We start from the raw sequence: 17,159 nt of genomic DNA on the forward strand, positions 1-17,159 counted from the left end.
CGGGTTCTGCATTACACAACGCAGCATTCCTAGAGTGATCAGAGCACAGTAAGCAGAACCCACGGCAGTAAATTCAGTTCAGGCAGCTGTTGGCAAGAAGCTTTTGAAGAATCATTAGATTCCGAGTATTGGAGATGAGGTTTCAGTGAGGAGGCCGTAGTGAAGATGGACACTTGTGTTCTTCATCTCTAGAGAAGCCCAGTTACTCAACATACTTACAGTCCTCCTCAGATCACAAGGAGGAGAAGCTGGAAGGAAACCCTGGGCGTTGCCATAGGTCTAGGCGAAAAGCCCACCATTTATAAAGAAAAGTCCACCATTTATAAACCAAATCCCTATCCTGAACTGAGCTACAGCCTCCTGTGTGAGTTGGGACAGGAAGAAATGTAGCAGGGTCATCCAGTGGCCTTACCTCCGTGGGCAAGAGTATCCAGGGAAGGTTTCCTTCTTTTTCTGGAAATTCCTCTACTCCATGCTGATTTGACATTTATGCTCACAATACTTCTCTGAGTACTTCTTCTCAGATCCATCTCTAACTGCCCCTTGAATTTTATTTTCATAGCATTTATTGAGCTCCTCACAGCTGCCAACACCCATTGTAGGCTGAGGGGATGTGATAATCCCTGCTCCGTTGGAGCATGTGGTGTGGGTTTTTTTGTTTTGTTTTGTTTTTTGTTTTGCCATGTCAGTAAAATAGTTTTAATTTTAAAATAGTCATTGATGTGAAAACGTCCCAAAGCTGGGAGTAACAGTCTAGAGCCAAGGTTGGGAGGGGGCCAGGCCTCACCCAGAGCCCAGCTTGAGGCCCTTGAGGCCCTCCCTCTCCTCCCTTCCAGAGGGAGGATGGACACAGCGGAGGCGAGCCCTGAGTGAGTCCTCTCCCTCATCCCCCAAGGGCCCCTTGAAGGCAACAGCTCGTACAGAGGACTTGAGGGGAGAGGAAAGCAGGCAGAAAATAGAAATTAGAGGTTAATAATCCCAACGACATCCCCCTCCCACCCCTGGAAAAACAAAGAAACAAGAAAACAATCTGGGTAGGAAAGGGGGATGGAGATAAACACTGATGTAACAGACCCCTCAGGGCCCCAACAGCCCAATTTGGGCTGATGAAGGGTCTTGAGCCCCAGCTGCATGTTACCTATGGGGAGTAAATATTCCAAGAAGAAAAAAGGGAAAGCCATGAGGTAAGCTGGTACCAGTAAGTGGACGCAGTTAAAAGCCCGGGGTAGCCGCCACCTGACCCTCCCTGCAGAGGGGCAGACAGCAGTGCAGGCCTGAGTGGGGAGTGAGGAAGGTTTGCATCTAGATCCCTGTCCTCATGCAGCTCCTCTCACTGCTCTACTGGGCTGCTCTCTGGAGTCTTCTCTATCACCCGTTGGTTGTGGCTCTCACACCTGTGCCTCAGCCTGGGGCACAGGGGGACTTCTGTTTCCAAACACCTGAACTCAGCATTAGGTGTGACCAAATTTGTGCCTATTGTTTTATTTTTTTATTTAGATTTTATTTATTTATTCATGAGGGACACACAGAGAGAGAGAGAGAGAGAGAGAGGCAGAGACACAGGCAGAGGGAGAAGCAGGCTCCATGCAGGGAGCCCGACATGGGACTCGATCCCGGGTCTCCAGGATCAGTCCCTGGGCTTGCAGGCAGTGCTAAACCGCTGCGCCACCGGGGCTGCCCCGTGCCTATTGTTTTATATCTCCTTTGGTGGTGGCCTCCATGACCAAACTACCACAGGGGGGTGACCTGAGAGTCATCGTTCTGCACCCGCACCCCCACATCATGTTGCCAGGGCCTGCCAATTTTATGTTTTATCAAAACGACTCCAAATTTGACCAATTTAAGGTGATATTCTAGAGTAATAGTAATAGAGTAATAATAAAAATTCCAACTTCCAGTCACTAAAATAAGGGACAAGATAATATATTGTTGTAGCATATGGATACCTCTGGTGTCTCTGTTTATCTTCATTGTTCACCATTATGAAGGGGTTTGCCTGTTGCCATCCTGATCTCCGCAGATCTTTATCACTCTGGCTACAGGATGATTGTGGATCTGGAACTGTGGCAGCATGGCCCGATAGAAGATAAATAATTTGGTATATAATGGTTGGAGATAGCTGTCCATCAGGCCTTCCCAAGGCTCTATGCATCTGTGTGAGTTTGTCAGTTTTATTAACCTCCTGCTGGCTGAGAGTGGCTGCCACTATTACTTACTGCATAATCTGGGCAACTAGAGGGAGCACTGTCACACCCCTGGCTGACCCCAGCAACATCAACAAAAAGAGAATAGAAAATATATTTAAAAAGCTAATCTCAGTCTAACGCACAAACACATAACTTCACAGAAAGGCAGGAGGCGTATTTGTTCCTGGCTCGTCTTCACTTTCATCATTGAGAAGGATCCGGTGGGCAGTGGGAGGAGGTTAGGTCATGGATAAAGAGAAGTAGTCTTACTTATTATCTGCATTCTTATTTTTGCTACGCTGCCCATTACCTCTTAACATCAGGGTATCAGGACTGGTTTCCTGGGGATCGGGGTTCTAGGCTGTCTATAGGTCACATTGGGCATTCCAGACAGGAAACTTCTACTACATGCTGGACTGGCCCTCCTACACCTCCTGTGTGTCACCAATGGCCTCGCTTTTTGACATCCCGCATTCAACCTTCATCATCTGTTACCTACCTTTTCTTCCCTCATTGACCACCATTTCTCCAGGCTCAAGTCCATCATCCACGTTTCTCAAACCCATCGCCCGGGTACATGTCTAAACATGTTATTCTCCTGTTTAGAAGTCAGTGGGTTTTGTGGTGTCAAGAATAAATTGTTTCTTTTTTTCTTAAGATTGTATTCATTTATTTGAGAGACAGAGAGAGAAGCACGAGCAGGGGGAGGGACAAAGAGGGAGAAGCAGATTCCCCACTGAGCATGGAGCCTGATGGCAGGACTCAATCCCAGGACCCTGAGATCATGACCTGAGCTAAAGGCAGACACTTAACTGACTGAGCCATCCCAGGTGCCCCAATAAATTCCAGTTGTAAAGTGAATAGTCTTTAGTGAATGGCGCCTGGGTATTCTAAGACTGTTGTATGTACTGTATTTCTTAGCTGCAGACTGTTTCTTGCTTCTGTGTCACTGCCTGGATCCTTCCTACTTATAATACTCCCACTGCCTTTGGGCCAACTTCTTATTGTCAAGGTTCAGCTCAGGTATTACCTCTTCCAGTGGAATTACTTTATGACTTCTCCCACACAGCTGGGTCACTGCCATGTGCCCCATTACATGGCCCCTGAGCCTGCAAACAGACATGTATCTTAGTTTCTCTCACATTGTATTGAAATGTTCTGTTGGTGAGTTTATGTTGCCCCTACTCCGCATTATAAGCCCAATGCGGGCCCATTATAAGCCCATTATAAGCCCGCATTATTCATCCCTGTCCCTGCACACCCATCACCAGGTCTCTTGAGGTGGCTGCTTGGTGGTCATGGGAAAGTACCAAATGCAGATGCAAAAGAGTTCAGGAGAGGCAAAACAGTGAGTATAGAGTTTGGAGACGGGAAACTGCCAAGTTTTATTTAAGGGAGAGTGAGTGAGTCTCCTTAGAACAAAGAGTTTAGGTGGCTTGATACTGAAACAAAAAGTAGAATGCCTCCAAGTAAGACTATTTTGTGTGACCAGTGACATCCAAGAAAACAAGTAAGCTTTGTTCCCTTACCCAAAGCTCTCCCACACATTTTAGTAATTGTGGTAGAACCATTAGTGCTAGAATATTAAATCCACTTATTCTCTCTCCTAATGAGATGTCAATGATTATTTTGAATATCAAAGCCACCCTTTTCTGTATGTTTGCCTTCTGTGAATATTCCATGTCAAGTACTCAAAGTCAAAATTTTAAAAAAGACCAATTAGGAATAATCTTTCTTGTTATTAAGAAAATGTTCTTGGGGTGCCTGGGTGGCTCAGTCAGTTAAACATTTGCCTTTGGCTCAGGTCATGATCCCAGGGTCCCGGAATCGAATCCCACATCAGGCTCCTTGCTTGGTGGGGAGCCTACTTCTCCCTCTCTCTCCTTCCCCTTGCTTATACTCTCTCTCTCCCTTTATCTCTCTAAAATTTAAAAAAAAATCTTTTTTTAAAAAAGAAAATTTTCTCAATATTCCATTAATCTTGAATTGTCTAGATTCTGAAATATGTCTAGATGTTAAGAAAATTGTCTTTATACCCAGCATTTTGGAATCCTGTGACATTTTCATTACTTCCTATGGTTGCTAACAAGCAATTCTTCCAATCTGTCTGTACTAAGTAGAATTTACTGCAAAGTTATCATACTTCTCTCCAACACTGCCTTTACTAATAAGTTAAAAGTTATCACACAGAGGCTAGCTTCAACCTGTCACTTTCTGTAGATGTATTCTGAGTAGATAAAAGTGATCTTTGGCTACCAAATTTTTTTCTGGGCATATATGTTTGTTTGATTTTCCTTTCTGTCCCTTTGCTCTGGCTGCAGTTAAACTGGTAGATTTTATTCTCTTCATCACAGTCATCATCATAGTAATCACTTCATCATTTATTAGGTGCTCATTATAAACACTATATACTTAATACTTACTATAAATAAATAAATCAGAAACCTAAGAATTTTGCACATATTAACACATTGATTTTTATAACATTCTATGAGACAGGTATCACAGTTTATTTCCATTTTACAAATAAGAGTAATGTGCATCAAAGAGGTTAAATAACTTGTCCATTGTCATACAGCTAGTAAGTGAACAGGATTAAAAGCTAGAATTGTTTGACTCCAAATCCTAAGTTCTTAATTACAGTACTACTATACTTCCTATCCTGTGGTTGATGCAGTAGGTGATTAAGTATCAGAATAAATATCCAGCTGTTGCCATTGTGAATGCTCGATGCAGTTGACTTTTGTCATGTCAGACCCCCTGAATGATTCAGCCCGTGCCTATGGCTTCCTGTGGTGGTGACTTAAACCCACCCGGTGGGCTTGGGCTGGTTGGCATACAGGTATTAAAATCTGAGCCCCAGGGCCTTTCCTTAAGAATCTCTTTCATAGAACTAAGCAGCATGGGGCTTTGAGGAGAATTCTTTGTGATTAATAATAATATTTTAAAAGCTTGCTGAGGAAAGATGGATCAGCGTGTCTTTCCGCTTCGGTTCTAACCTACCTGCAACCCACACTGTTGCCAGAGTGATTGTCGTAGGACAGGCCTCTCCTGTCCTGACCCTTCTTGTCACCTTCCGGTGATCATTTCAGTTCTGACACAAGGCCTTTGTTTGAAAAAAATAAAATAAAATAAAATAAAATAAAATAAAATAAAATAAAATAAAATAAAATAAAATAAAATAAAATAAACAAGGCCTTTGTTTGAACTCTTACTATTTGTCACCATTTTTTCACGCAGACGATGTGCTTGAGCCATATTGAAATTTTGTGGCTCCCACGGAACACGTGTGGTCTCCTGCTGTTCCCGTGCATGCTTGTGCCCCTCCTTGTCTGCAGAATCCGTGTCCCTGCCCGAGGTCTTCTCCATCATGGAGACTGCTCCATCCATTTTATTGCGTGCTTATATGCGTCTCTCCCATTAAGCTGTGAGCCCTTCACAGAATGAACTCATGTTGTTTGGGCCCATGGGCAGAGTAGCTGCTGTCCCGTGAACGTCCTTACACAAAGTGAAGCCTTGCAGACGAAATATCTGCCAAATCAGTAAAGACCTCTTTTCTTCATCTTGTGATGGGAAGAACAGAGGCTGTGCAGTCAACGGCTAGAATCTGTGGGGTCACCCTGTTGAGAGTCGGAGGGATTGAAAGATGACCCACCCAGGGAGTGGGTCACCAGGGGACTTCCAGCACATAGCTGATTCCAGCATTGCCCATGCTCTCTAGTAGCTCATAGACCTCAGCTGCTTAGAGCACCTGCAACAGAGCCCACTCATGCTCTCACAGTCCTGAGGACTGACTATATGCAGTTCATCCATCTTTGGATTTTAGACACATTTCTCAATATAAAATGCGTGATTGATACAAAATGGGATGAACTGCCTTAAATTCATATAAACTTCACACAGTATAACCTGGGACATTAACTATAATAAACTCACCAGTTGGTATATAAAAAGTGTTGTATTATTTTATGAGGTTTTAATGTTAACTAATGTGAAATTGGAGCTTTTAAAAGATTTAAAGCTATTTATCTGCTCTGTTTGGTTGCTGTATCTCCCTTATTTTCTTTTCCTTTGGTAGGAGCAAAGTGCTGAAAAATATGTAATTGATCCTCTTAAAGGTTTACAGTTCATGTATTTGTTACCTATGCTCTTGCAAAATATTGAAGGAAGGAAGCAGTAAAAGGGTTCTGGTTACAACTTTCCCTTACAAAGGACCTCTGCTAAACTTTTCCACCTAGTTTCCTTTCATATCAAAAAGTCCCTGAAACCAATATTGCATGTTAACTAGCTAGAATTTAAATAAAATTTTTTAAAAAGAAAAGCAATGAAAGAAATAATAAATCTGAAGTAGCCAACAATATACAGATCCTTTAAAATCATCTGCATTTGCCGTAGATCATGGATACTTTTGAGATGTCCTTAAGGATGACACACTCAGCAAACATATTTTTATAATATGTGTGTGTTAAATATATATGTGTGTGTATGTGTGTATATATATAGTTGCAGTGAGTTTGTAACTCTATGGTCCCGGAGACAATTTCTAGAACCCAGGCTAAGAAGTCCCTATTTTAGAAGGATTAAAGAAAATTTTTCAACAGTATGATAGAATATTTTTATACACTACAATTTAATGGTTTATTGGTAATAAAGCACATAAATATTTTTCACATGTGATTGCTCTTTTGACAGCCTGCCAATAGTAGATGCGTGCATGAGAACCAACCATGCATACCAGTGTGAAACGTGTTTACGCTTTGGGAGCGTAGGTGACAAGGCATTAAGTATTGAAATGGAAACTGCCACTTTTCCTTGAGTTAGGATGAAATGAAAGCAAAGCAGATTTCATAGCAGGAGTCAGAGAAAAAAGTTCTTTTAACTTCCTGCTCTAAAATTTTTGGAAGTTTGATTTCAACCACCTTCCCAGAGCTTGAATCTCTTCCCCCTGTCCCCTCAGTGACTAAGCAGCCTGGGTTCAGCCTTCCACCCACAATATTTCCTACATCATCCCCGTGGTAACCGAACTTCAGGGGTTTCTTCCTCATGTTGAACTGAAGTCGGCCATCACGTCTACCCTTTGGCTGTCGTATTCATGAAAGCTGCTTCAAGTGAGATTGTGTTACTAAAAATGACCAAAATGACCAGTTTATCTAAGCACCGCAATTACTCTTCAGGCAAAGAAAAATCCTGTTGATGATTCAACAAATAACTTCATTTCAATTAGATTCCAAAGAGTTCTTCAGAAAGTTCTTTAAATTTTATCATTTGAAAGTGAAATCATGTCTGAAAATGTTTTGTGAATTTCAAGTATCCTATAAATGTAAGTCCTTCCTATTATTACTGTCAGAAAAATAACCAACTAGAAATAACTCAATTTGCTGCATTTATCATAGAATAATTTAAATATTTATAAAAGCTAAAAACTAGGTAATAATGATTCTGATTGAAAAAAAAAATGGTGCACATACAGCCTTATCTCAGGGTAATAGGAAGGAGGCCACGTCTTAGTGAGATGTCTGATTTTGTAAAAAAAAAAAAAAAGTATACTTTAATAATTTCAAGTTTTTAATGTATTTTATCAGCCGATAAGTATAGCTTAGAGCAAGTGAAAACAATCAGTTACAGTAGGACTATGTTGTCTAATAATGAATAATTTAACAATAATTGATGAGCCCACAAATTGAATGCATCCATATTATTTCAGTCTTTTTGTTTGAATAAAAACAACCCATTTTTAATCTCAATTACAAATAAAGACTTAAGATTCTCAGAGGAAAAAGTGGTTTTTTTTTAATATTTTATTTATTTATTCATGAAAGACAGAGGCAGAGACACAGGCAGAGGGAGAAGCAGGCTTCACGCAGGGAGCCAAACATGGGACTCGATCCTGGGTCTCCAGGATCAGGCCCTGGGCCAAAGGTGGTACAAAACCGCTGAGCCACCCAGGCTGCCCATGGAAAAAGTTATTCTAAAAAAACTTTAACAGATTCATATGCAAAAGAATAATGCTGAGGTACTAGAGTGCAAATGCCCAGTGTGTAGTCTTGTCCTGGGTGTAGTTTGCTGTTCTCCCTCCTGTGACCACAGTGGAAGAGGGGGTGGTCCTACAGTGTTTTCACCTCAGCAATTTGTGTTTTACATAAAAGGATTGTTAACCCGTTGGGAGAAATTTTAATATGCCTGACTAAACTTTATTTTGAGATTGTTGAACCGTTTCTTCGAGGATATGGGGGAAGTAGGTTACTATTTGTTAAATGTTCTGAAGTGGACAAAGATATACATGATTTATAACCCATTAGTTTCCATCTAATATAAAAATTACTAAAGTTTTAAGTTAGTTTAAGAAGAAATGTTTTAAAGGGCACCTCGGTGGCTCAGTGGTTGAGCGTCTGCCTTTGGCTCAGGTAGTGATTCTGGGGTTCTGGGATCGAGTCCCGCATCAGGCTCCCCACAGTGAGCCTGCTTCTCCCTCTGCCTATATCTCTGCCTCTCTTTGTGTGTCTTTCATGAATAAATAAATAAAATCTTTAGAAGAAGAAATGTCTTAAATATTTTATTTTCTAGTCATTTAATAGCTTACTAGAAATATCCAAAAACTAGATCTATATTTAAATAACTCGGGTTTTTTGGTAGCAAATGATGTTACTGTAGGAAATAGATCCTTTACATGGTAACATAATTGTTGTAGCTTAAGGCAAAACCACATTAATTTCCATTAATCATTACAAACTATCCTTTTGTTCCCCCCAAACTTGTCATTTGTGTGCCAAATGCCATTGACTAACTGTATTGTTTCAAGTACCTGCAAATGTCATAAGATTAGAGCTTGTGCTTGTTATTGGTGGTGTTTATTTGTGTTTTTTCCGTAGTTGGAAGGGCACAATATCTTCTCCACCCTGAGCTCCAGTGAATATGAACAGGTGCTTGAGATCATCCGCAAAGCCATCATTGCCACAGACCTTGCTTTATACTTTGGAAACAGGAAACAGTTGGAAGAGATGTACCAGACCGGATCGCTAAACCTTAATAATCAATCACATAGGTAAAAATAATTTTTAAAAGTTTAGAAGCATAGGAAGTATTATCTGAAATAAACTTAAAAACAGAAATATAATTTAGCATAAATTTATATTTGAAGGAAGAAATGTAAAAATCTTTATATGTTTTCTTTTTGTTTTACATGCACTTTATATTTACTTTGCATGTTTCCTTATTTGACAGAATTAGTGTGAATTGTGGGGATAATTAAAATATGAATTGCAACTTAAACTGCTCACACAGGAATGGATACTTTTAAAGAGAAGTCATCTTGCAAGAGGTCTCTCCTTGAATTCATTTCAGTCCAGGGTTTAGTCATTGGCTTCACAGACTCAAAAGGAAATGAAAATGGATTCATTTTTCAGAATCCGGATCTTATTGATCGGGTTAATGTGATTGGTGGATAAAACTGGAATTCCTTCTTATTCTTCTAACATAATTCTAGTTACAAACATCAGAGTACTGGGATTTAGGAAACTAAGTGACAAAAGTTTGTTTCATGAACATGGAGTCAGAACAAAGAGAATTAGATTACTTAAAATGTTCTAACGTATCAGGCTAAATTTATCTGGTTTATTTTTTCTGGGAAGGCATGTCTTACCTAATGGATTCAGAAATATATCAGGTGTGTCCATGGTGAACCTGTCCACCATCTGTATAGTAGATCTCAGTCTACTGGCTAACTTGCTTCTTCCTCTTGTCAGTTTGTAGGTATGACCACCACCTTTTCCTGCTAGGACTCTCCCTTTGTGGTTTCCATGTCTGATCAAGTCCATCTTAAGGGATGCCATCTTTACCTTGAGATTTGTGAACACTTGTTTACTGGTCTCTGCTAGTCCTGCTGGACTTGGGTCTATATTCTCTTTGTTCAGGTGCTGTGCATTCTTCCTCTGTGAACCTTCAGTATTGATCATAACATTTCTTTTTTATATATATTTACCTATATAGCTGTCTTTTTTTTTTAATAAATTTATTTTTTATTGGTGTTCAATTAACCAACATACAGAATAACACCCAGTGCTCATACAATGGAATATTCCTCAGCCATTAGAAACGACAAATACCTACCATTTGCTTCAACGTGGATGGAACTGGAGGGTATTATGCTGAGTGAAGTAAGTCCATCAGAAAAGGACAAGCATAACATTTCTTTTTTAGAAGAGTTTGCTTTAAAGCTTTTAGAAGCAATTCACTCAGGTACCACAAACACGAAACATGAGGTTTACAAATGACTACAGATATGCAATAAAGTTTACCTCTTCAAAAATATCATATACATGTAGTAAAATGATATCCATTCCTTTGATTAAGCCGTCGTTGTTTGTGATTCAGTTTGCATTCAAATAGGCAGGTCCAGATTTTGCAGAGCCTGAAATTTAGACAATTTTGGGAACCCTGTTTAAGGAAAAAAGAGATACCTTATTTTCACCTACGGCAGTCTGAACACATTGCCAGGGCCTTCCCAGGACCATGGAAGGGGTCAGTGTCATTATGGGCCACAGAGGTTCTTCCCAGCACATCTTCCTCTGCTTGCAACAGGTTTTGTGTGTAGCTCTTGTAAAAACAGGTGTTTGTTTACAGTTCTCTTTCTTATGGTTGTTTATAAGATTAGGAAAATAGACCCTGGATGAAAGTACCCTTTGGTTTGCTGAAACTCATAACACATACATTTTTTTAGGTTATAAGTAAGAGTCATGTAACTAGTATCAAGTTTCTTTAATATATTTTTAGCAAAACGGTTACAATAATATTTTAAAATAGAAAATTTAAAATTTAATTACAAATAATATATTTGGTGCTTAATGCATATGTGTGTGTGTTAAAGGTGTATACTGTCTACCTATGGATGATTAAATTTTGGATAGTTAATTTTAAAGGTAATGCATGTTTGTCTTAACAATTCAAAGAGTGCAGAAGTGTATAATCATCCCGTGTACTTTTCTGTGTTTATTCAAAGCTCTGTGTTGGGATGTGTGTGTCTGTCTGTACACTATATCTACACAAACATACTGTCCTCTGCTTTTTATTAATAAAAATGTGATTATACTGGATGCATTCCCTGTTTTTAGGAGTTACATAACACCTTGTAGGATGGGGTACAACAATATAAAGGCTTATTAAAACTTTCCCCATACTGGTGGTCAGATATTTCTAGAATTTTGCAGTGTAAATAATGCTGCAATAAACTTGCTTATTTAGTCTTACCTGTTGACCTATTGGTCCTTTAAAAATAGATACTCCTCCTAACATGTGGGTGAAAATTGTTGCTCATTAAATGTGCCATTTTCTGATAGCTCTCTGTATTACAGATTGCTTCATCTTTGTTGGCCATTTATTATACCTACTTCTATGTATATGTCTGTTCAGAGCTTTCGTATATTTTTTGTTGAATTGTTTACTTTTTATGATAAATAAGTGTACATTATATATTTTGTTAAGGGTGCTAAGAGTTTCTCTGTTATATGTTACAAATATTTTCTCTAGGCTATTTTCAAAAATTTTATTCAGATTTTCTTTTGACTGTAAAGAAATTTAATTTCAAGAGGTCAAATCTCCCATTTGTTTTTATCAAATCTGGTTTCCTGTCTTGTGTAAGACAACCTCCCCTGTCCTCACAGTAATATGTATAGTACTTAATTAATAGTTTTGTATATTTTTATAGTTTTGATTCTCATAGTTAGATCTTAGTTCTTCTGGAGTTATGTCTTTTATTTATAACTGGTGAGTTGAATCAATATTATTTAATTAATAATCTCTTTTTTCTATCGATTGAAGTTTTCATCTAAACTTGGATAATTGTTTGGATTCCTTAAGCCATTTAAATACTAATTACCTAATCTTCCACTATGTTCATACTGTTTTGATTACTGAAACTATGTTGAAACTTATACATACCTAGTAAGATCATTTTCATCTTTCAATTACCTTCTAAAAATTGTATGGAAACTGTTACTTAATAAATACATTTTTAAATATTTTTTATTAAAAACTATTTCAAACTTATAAAAAAGTAGAAATTATATTGAGATATACAATTTATACCCACTACCTGCATTCAAGAATTGTTAACATTTTACCATATATTTCAACCTTTCTTTTTTCGATGTGCCCTTTGAATGTAAATTATGGACATCATGACTTTTATGCCCTGCATCATGAATACTTAAAAAGAAATATTCTGCTATCAGTTCAAAATACCCACATTGGCTTTTCATTGCAGCTGTGTTTATTTCTTCACTTGAAAATGGAAGTAGATTGTCTTCAAAGACACTGGCATGAGTCTTTAATCCTTTTTTAAAAATATATTGGAGTTCAATTTGCCAATATATAGCATAGCACCCAGTGCTCATCCCATTAAGTGCCCCCATTAGTGCTCATCACCCAGTCACCCCTAACCCCCGCCCACCTCCCACTTCACCACCCCTTGTTCGTTTCCCAGAGTTAGGAGTCTCTCATGCTCTGTCTCCTTCTCTGATATTTCCCACTCATTTTCTCTCCTTTCCCCTTTATTCCCTGTCACTATTTTTTATATTCCCCAAATGAATGAGACCATATAATGTTTGTCCTTCTCTGATCGACTTATTTCATGAGTCTTTAATCCTGACAACACTTTATAGCTTGTCTACACAGGTCCTATCTCTTGGTAAAACTATATGGTTGTTTTATAGATTTAATCACTTGTGAACATATTTTTCCCCCATTTTTAACTGGAAATACAGCTTCCAGTATAAATAAAGTTATGAATTTCTATATATTTCTCTGTTTTGCTTCATGTGTTTAGAAACTTTATTAAATGCTTACACATTTATATTTGTTATGTCTTCTCTATGATTTACCCTCTGGTCAATGTGGAGTTAATTCTCTTTTATTGTCTGTAATACTTCTTGCTGTAGAGTTTTCTGTGTTAAGAGGCACACCAGCTTCTTTATGCTTACTTGTGACATGTCTCATTTTTTCTAGTTCTTTATTGTCATCTTCTCTGTGACTTTATATTTAGAGTGGGTCTTGTTACCTGCAAGTGCTTGAGACCCAAAATCACTAACTTCCTAATGGACTGTTTGTTCTGTTTGCATTATTGTTTCTATATTTGTGGTTGTCTCATTATCTGACTTGTGTTCTCTTTAACTGCTTGTTCTTTGTGTCTCCTTTCCTGCCTCCATCTGACTTAATTGAATGTTTCCTTCAGCACTTCTTTCTTTCTTTTTCTTTCTTTTTTTTTTATCAGCACTTCTTTCTGTATCTTCTACGGGCTTTCACTGTTATACCTCTCTATATTTTAGGTGGTTCCTCTCCAGTTTACAGTCTCCATTTTTATCAGTTGCTTTGAATTAATATCATGCCATTTCCATACAATGTAAAAAACTTGAAAAAAACCATCCACTTATATACCCCCTTTTGTCTTTATGCTTTGTTAAGTATGATACCGATACATTTGTTTTGTATCCCACGTAGGTTGCTAATATTTTAAATGAAAGAGTCAGTTGGTTACTAAAGAATTTTTTAAAAGAAAGAAAAATCACATGTCCTATTTCCCCACATATATACCATTTCCGGTGATTCATATTTATTCAGGCAATTCCAAATTTCTATCTAGTAGTATTATCTTACCCTAGTCTAAAGAACTTCCTTTAACATTTCTTACAGTATGTTGACAGCACTTTCCTCCAGCCTTTGTTTATCTGAAAATGCCCTTATTTGGGCTTCACTTTTCAGATATTTTTGCTGGATTTGCAATTCTAAGTTGATAGATTTTCTTTTGAAAATGTTCAGTGGCCTCCTGGCCTTCATCTTTTTTTCCTGATAAGAAGTTAGTGGCCATTCTTATTTTTATTCTTCTATATATAACATGTCTTTGTATTCTGGCTACTCTTAAGGTTTTGTCTGTATCTTTTGGTTTTTAGCACTTTGTAATGTTCCTAAGTGTGGTCTTCTGGCACTTGACCCTGCTTGAGGTCCTTCCTCTGAGGTTTTGGGGACTCTTGGCTGCTGATTTCAGCGAAATACAGAAAAATTTCCACATTATTTTTCTTCAAATATGTTTTTCTGTCTCACTTGTCACTTTTCTTCCACAGCTCCAATTATACATGTGATAGATCACATAATGCTGTCTTATGGGCTAGGGAAGCTCTGAATTGTTTTTTTCATCTCCTTCCGTGTACCTCAGTTTGGGTAATTGGCTGTACTGTGCCTTTGATTCCACTGATCCTTCCCAGAATCCTTCCCAGTTTGTTATTAACTCCATCCAGTGGTGTATTTTAAGTAGTGTGTTTTCCAGTTCTGAGATTTATTTTTGGTTCATTTTTGTAGCATTTTTGTCTCAAAATTCTCCATCACTTTGGTCTTTGTATTCAGACATATATTTTTTTTTCTGAAGATTCTTTGACACATCAGTAATTCAAAAATCCTTGTCTGCATCTCCACTGAGTTTTCTATGAATCTATTTTATTTATGTAGTACATTGTGGATAAGTATACTGTGTCATCTTTCTGGAATCTGGTATCTTTCTCTAAAAATAATTGATTTTTTTTCTAGTAGCTGATTAAATTTCTCATAGATAACCCTACACTTATGGATATGTGCTTTTAAGCATTTTTAGCATGGTTCTGTTTCTGTTTTGACCTTGGCCTTTGGGTCACCAAAGATTTGAGGGGAATATGAATAAGATTTGATGACCTCTATCTATGGCTGTCTCATGGTTTCACGTGTGAATTCTATCAAACACTTATAGAGGAAATAATATCAATCTTATACAAAATATTTCTGAAAATAGGAATAGGAAGCATTTACCGCCTTATTTTATGAAGGCTGCAGAATCCTGATGCTAGCACCTGACAGTCACATTACAAAAGTAGTAAAGATCAATCAATATTCCTCATGGACATAGATGCAAAATTTATAACAAAGTATAACAAATTTAGTCACATATAAAAAAAGATAATAAAGCATAACAAGTGGATTTTATCTCAGGAATAGCATTTACTAATTAATATAATTCACAGGAATAGAATACAGAAGAAACACTATGTGATCATTTCAAAAGATGCAGAAAAAGCATTTGACAAAATCCCCTGTTGATGGAGGGAAATATCTGAGCAAACTAGGAATATAATACTTCTTTAATGTCTTAAAGAGCATCTTTGAAAACACTATATAGTCACTGTGATGATAGGTGATGTATTAAGGACTTTCCCTCCAAGTCTAGAAGCAAATGAAGGATGACCACTTCTAGTCTGCTTTGAGCTGGCACCTAGTCAGTGCATTACAGTGAGAAAGAAGTAAAAGGCATAAGAGTTGAAAGGAAAAAGGAAATCTGTCCTTATTTTTAAGTCACATACAATCTGCTTTAAAAAAATCCTAAGGAATCTCCAAAAAGTCTGCTAGACTTAAATAAGTGAATTTAGCAAGTTTACAAGATAGATGATCAGCCTTTTAAAAATTATTTATTTTCATATATGAATAGCTATCAATTGGAAATTGAAGTTAATAAAACCATTTTACATGCTGTGTCATTTTTTTAAATAGCATACTTGAATAGATATTACATGGTATTTAAGTCTCTGTGCTAAAAATGCAAACCATTTCTGAAATAAAGAGTACTATACGAATAGAGTGATTTGTCATGATTATAAATTACAAAAAATCGGTATTGCTAAGATATCAGTTCTCTGCAAATAATGCTCCAAAAGTGTAATCCCACTTGAAACCTTAGCAGGCTTTTTTGTAGACTTTGACAAACTAACCTCAAATTTATACAGAAATACAAAAGATCTAAAATAGTCAAAACAGTTTTGTCAAACAAAAGCCCAATTGGAAGACTTAACACTACCCAATTTCAAGGTTTACTATGAAGTACCAGTAATCAAGACAGTGTGTATTGGTGTTAGGGTAGACAAATAAATTGGTGGAACCGATTACACAAGACATGCTATATATAGCCTATTGACTTTTAACCAAAGTTTAAGAAAATTCAATGGAGGAATGGATAGTCTGTTCAACAAATGGCTCTTGAATTACTGAGGTTTTAGTGGATGGTAGACTTAAATGTAAAAGGTAAAATAATAAAAATTTCTAGAATAAAACATAGGAGACAATCTTAATGACCTTGGGTAGGCAAAGATTCCTTAGCACACAAAAAGTACAAACCTTCAGAGATGTCGGTCAACGGCTACATCCTTTCAGTTGTAAGATTAGTAAGGTCTGAGGATCTAATTATAGAATGGTGATTATAGATGATACTATATTTTATATTTGCAGTTTGCTAAGAGAGTAGATCTTAAGTGTTCTCATCATACACACAAAAAGTAACTATATGAGCTGCTGGATGTGTTAATTTGTGGTAGTCATTTCACAGTGTGTACATGTATCAAATCATCACATTGTATAACTTAAATATATACAACTCTTATTTGCCAATCATACCTCAGTGAAGCTGGAAGAAACAAAATGAAAGCCCTAACCTTCAAATGAACAAATGATAGATTGGACTTTATCACATTAAGAACTTACAATCTTCAAAACCTTTAAGGAAGTGAAAAGCTACACAATGTAAGAAAAATGTTCTCTGTATTTAGGTCTTATGTAAGTCTTACAAATCAATATTAAGACAAAATAACAATTATATGAAAGATTTACCTTATAAATTTTAAGTAAACATGTGAATGACCTTAAAGGAGGTTAAATGTTAATATAAATGGTATAAAGTGAAATATAAGATATGGAATGTCTCTCTGAAATGTGAGCGTATTGGATCAGAGGCTCCTGAGGGATTGGCCAGTGAGGAGTGAAAGAAGCAAGCAGAAGCATAGAGAAACCCAAAGTTCCATGACTACAGATTGTTACATGCCAAGCCTGGGCCAGGTGGATATGAAGCAAAGAGTGAGACAGCTACTTGCCCAATTGCTGCCAGTGTTTCCAGTCTAATAGGAAGATTGACAC

General features: G+C 37.4%; 1 protein-coding gene across 7 annotated transcripts in view; it reads left to right on the plus strand.

Moving 5' to 3' along the window:
- Window positions 1–17,159, plus strand: part of PDE10A (phosphodiesterase 10A) — a 591,886-nt gene that overhangs the window by 548,830 nt on the left and 25,897 nt on the right. For all 7 annotated transcript variants that reach the window (XM_072766442.1, XM_072766447.1, XM_072766434.1 and 4 more), the window contains one exon: window positions 9,056–9,228. In XM_072766442.1, the coding sequence (XP_072622543.1) occupies window positions 9,056–9,228 (173 nt within the window). The remainder of the gene's footprint in view (window positions 1–9,055; window positions 9,229–17,159) is intronic.

The sequence above is a fragment of the Vulpes vulpes genome, chromosome 1 (genome assembly GCF_048418805.1).
Source record: "Vulpes vulpes isolate BD-2025 chromosome 1, VulVul3, whole genome shotgun sequence".
In the NCBI taxonomy this organism is placed as follows: Eukaryota; Metazoa; Chordata; class Mammalia; order Carnivora; family Canidae; genus Vulpes; species Vulpes vulpes.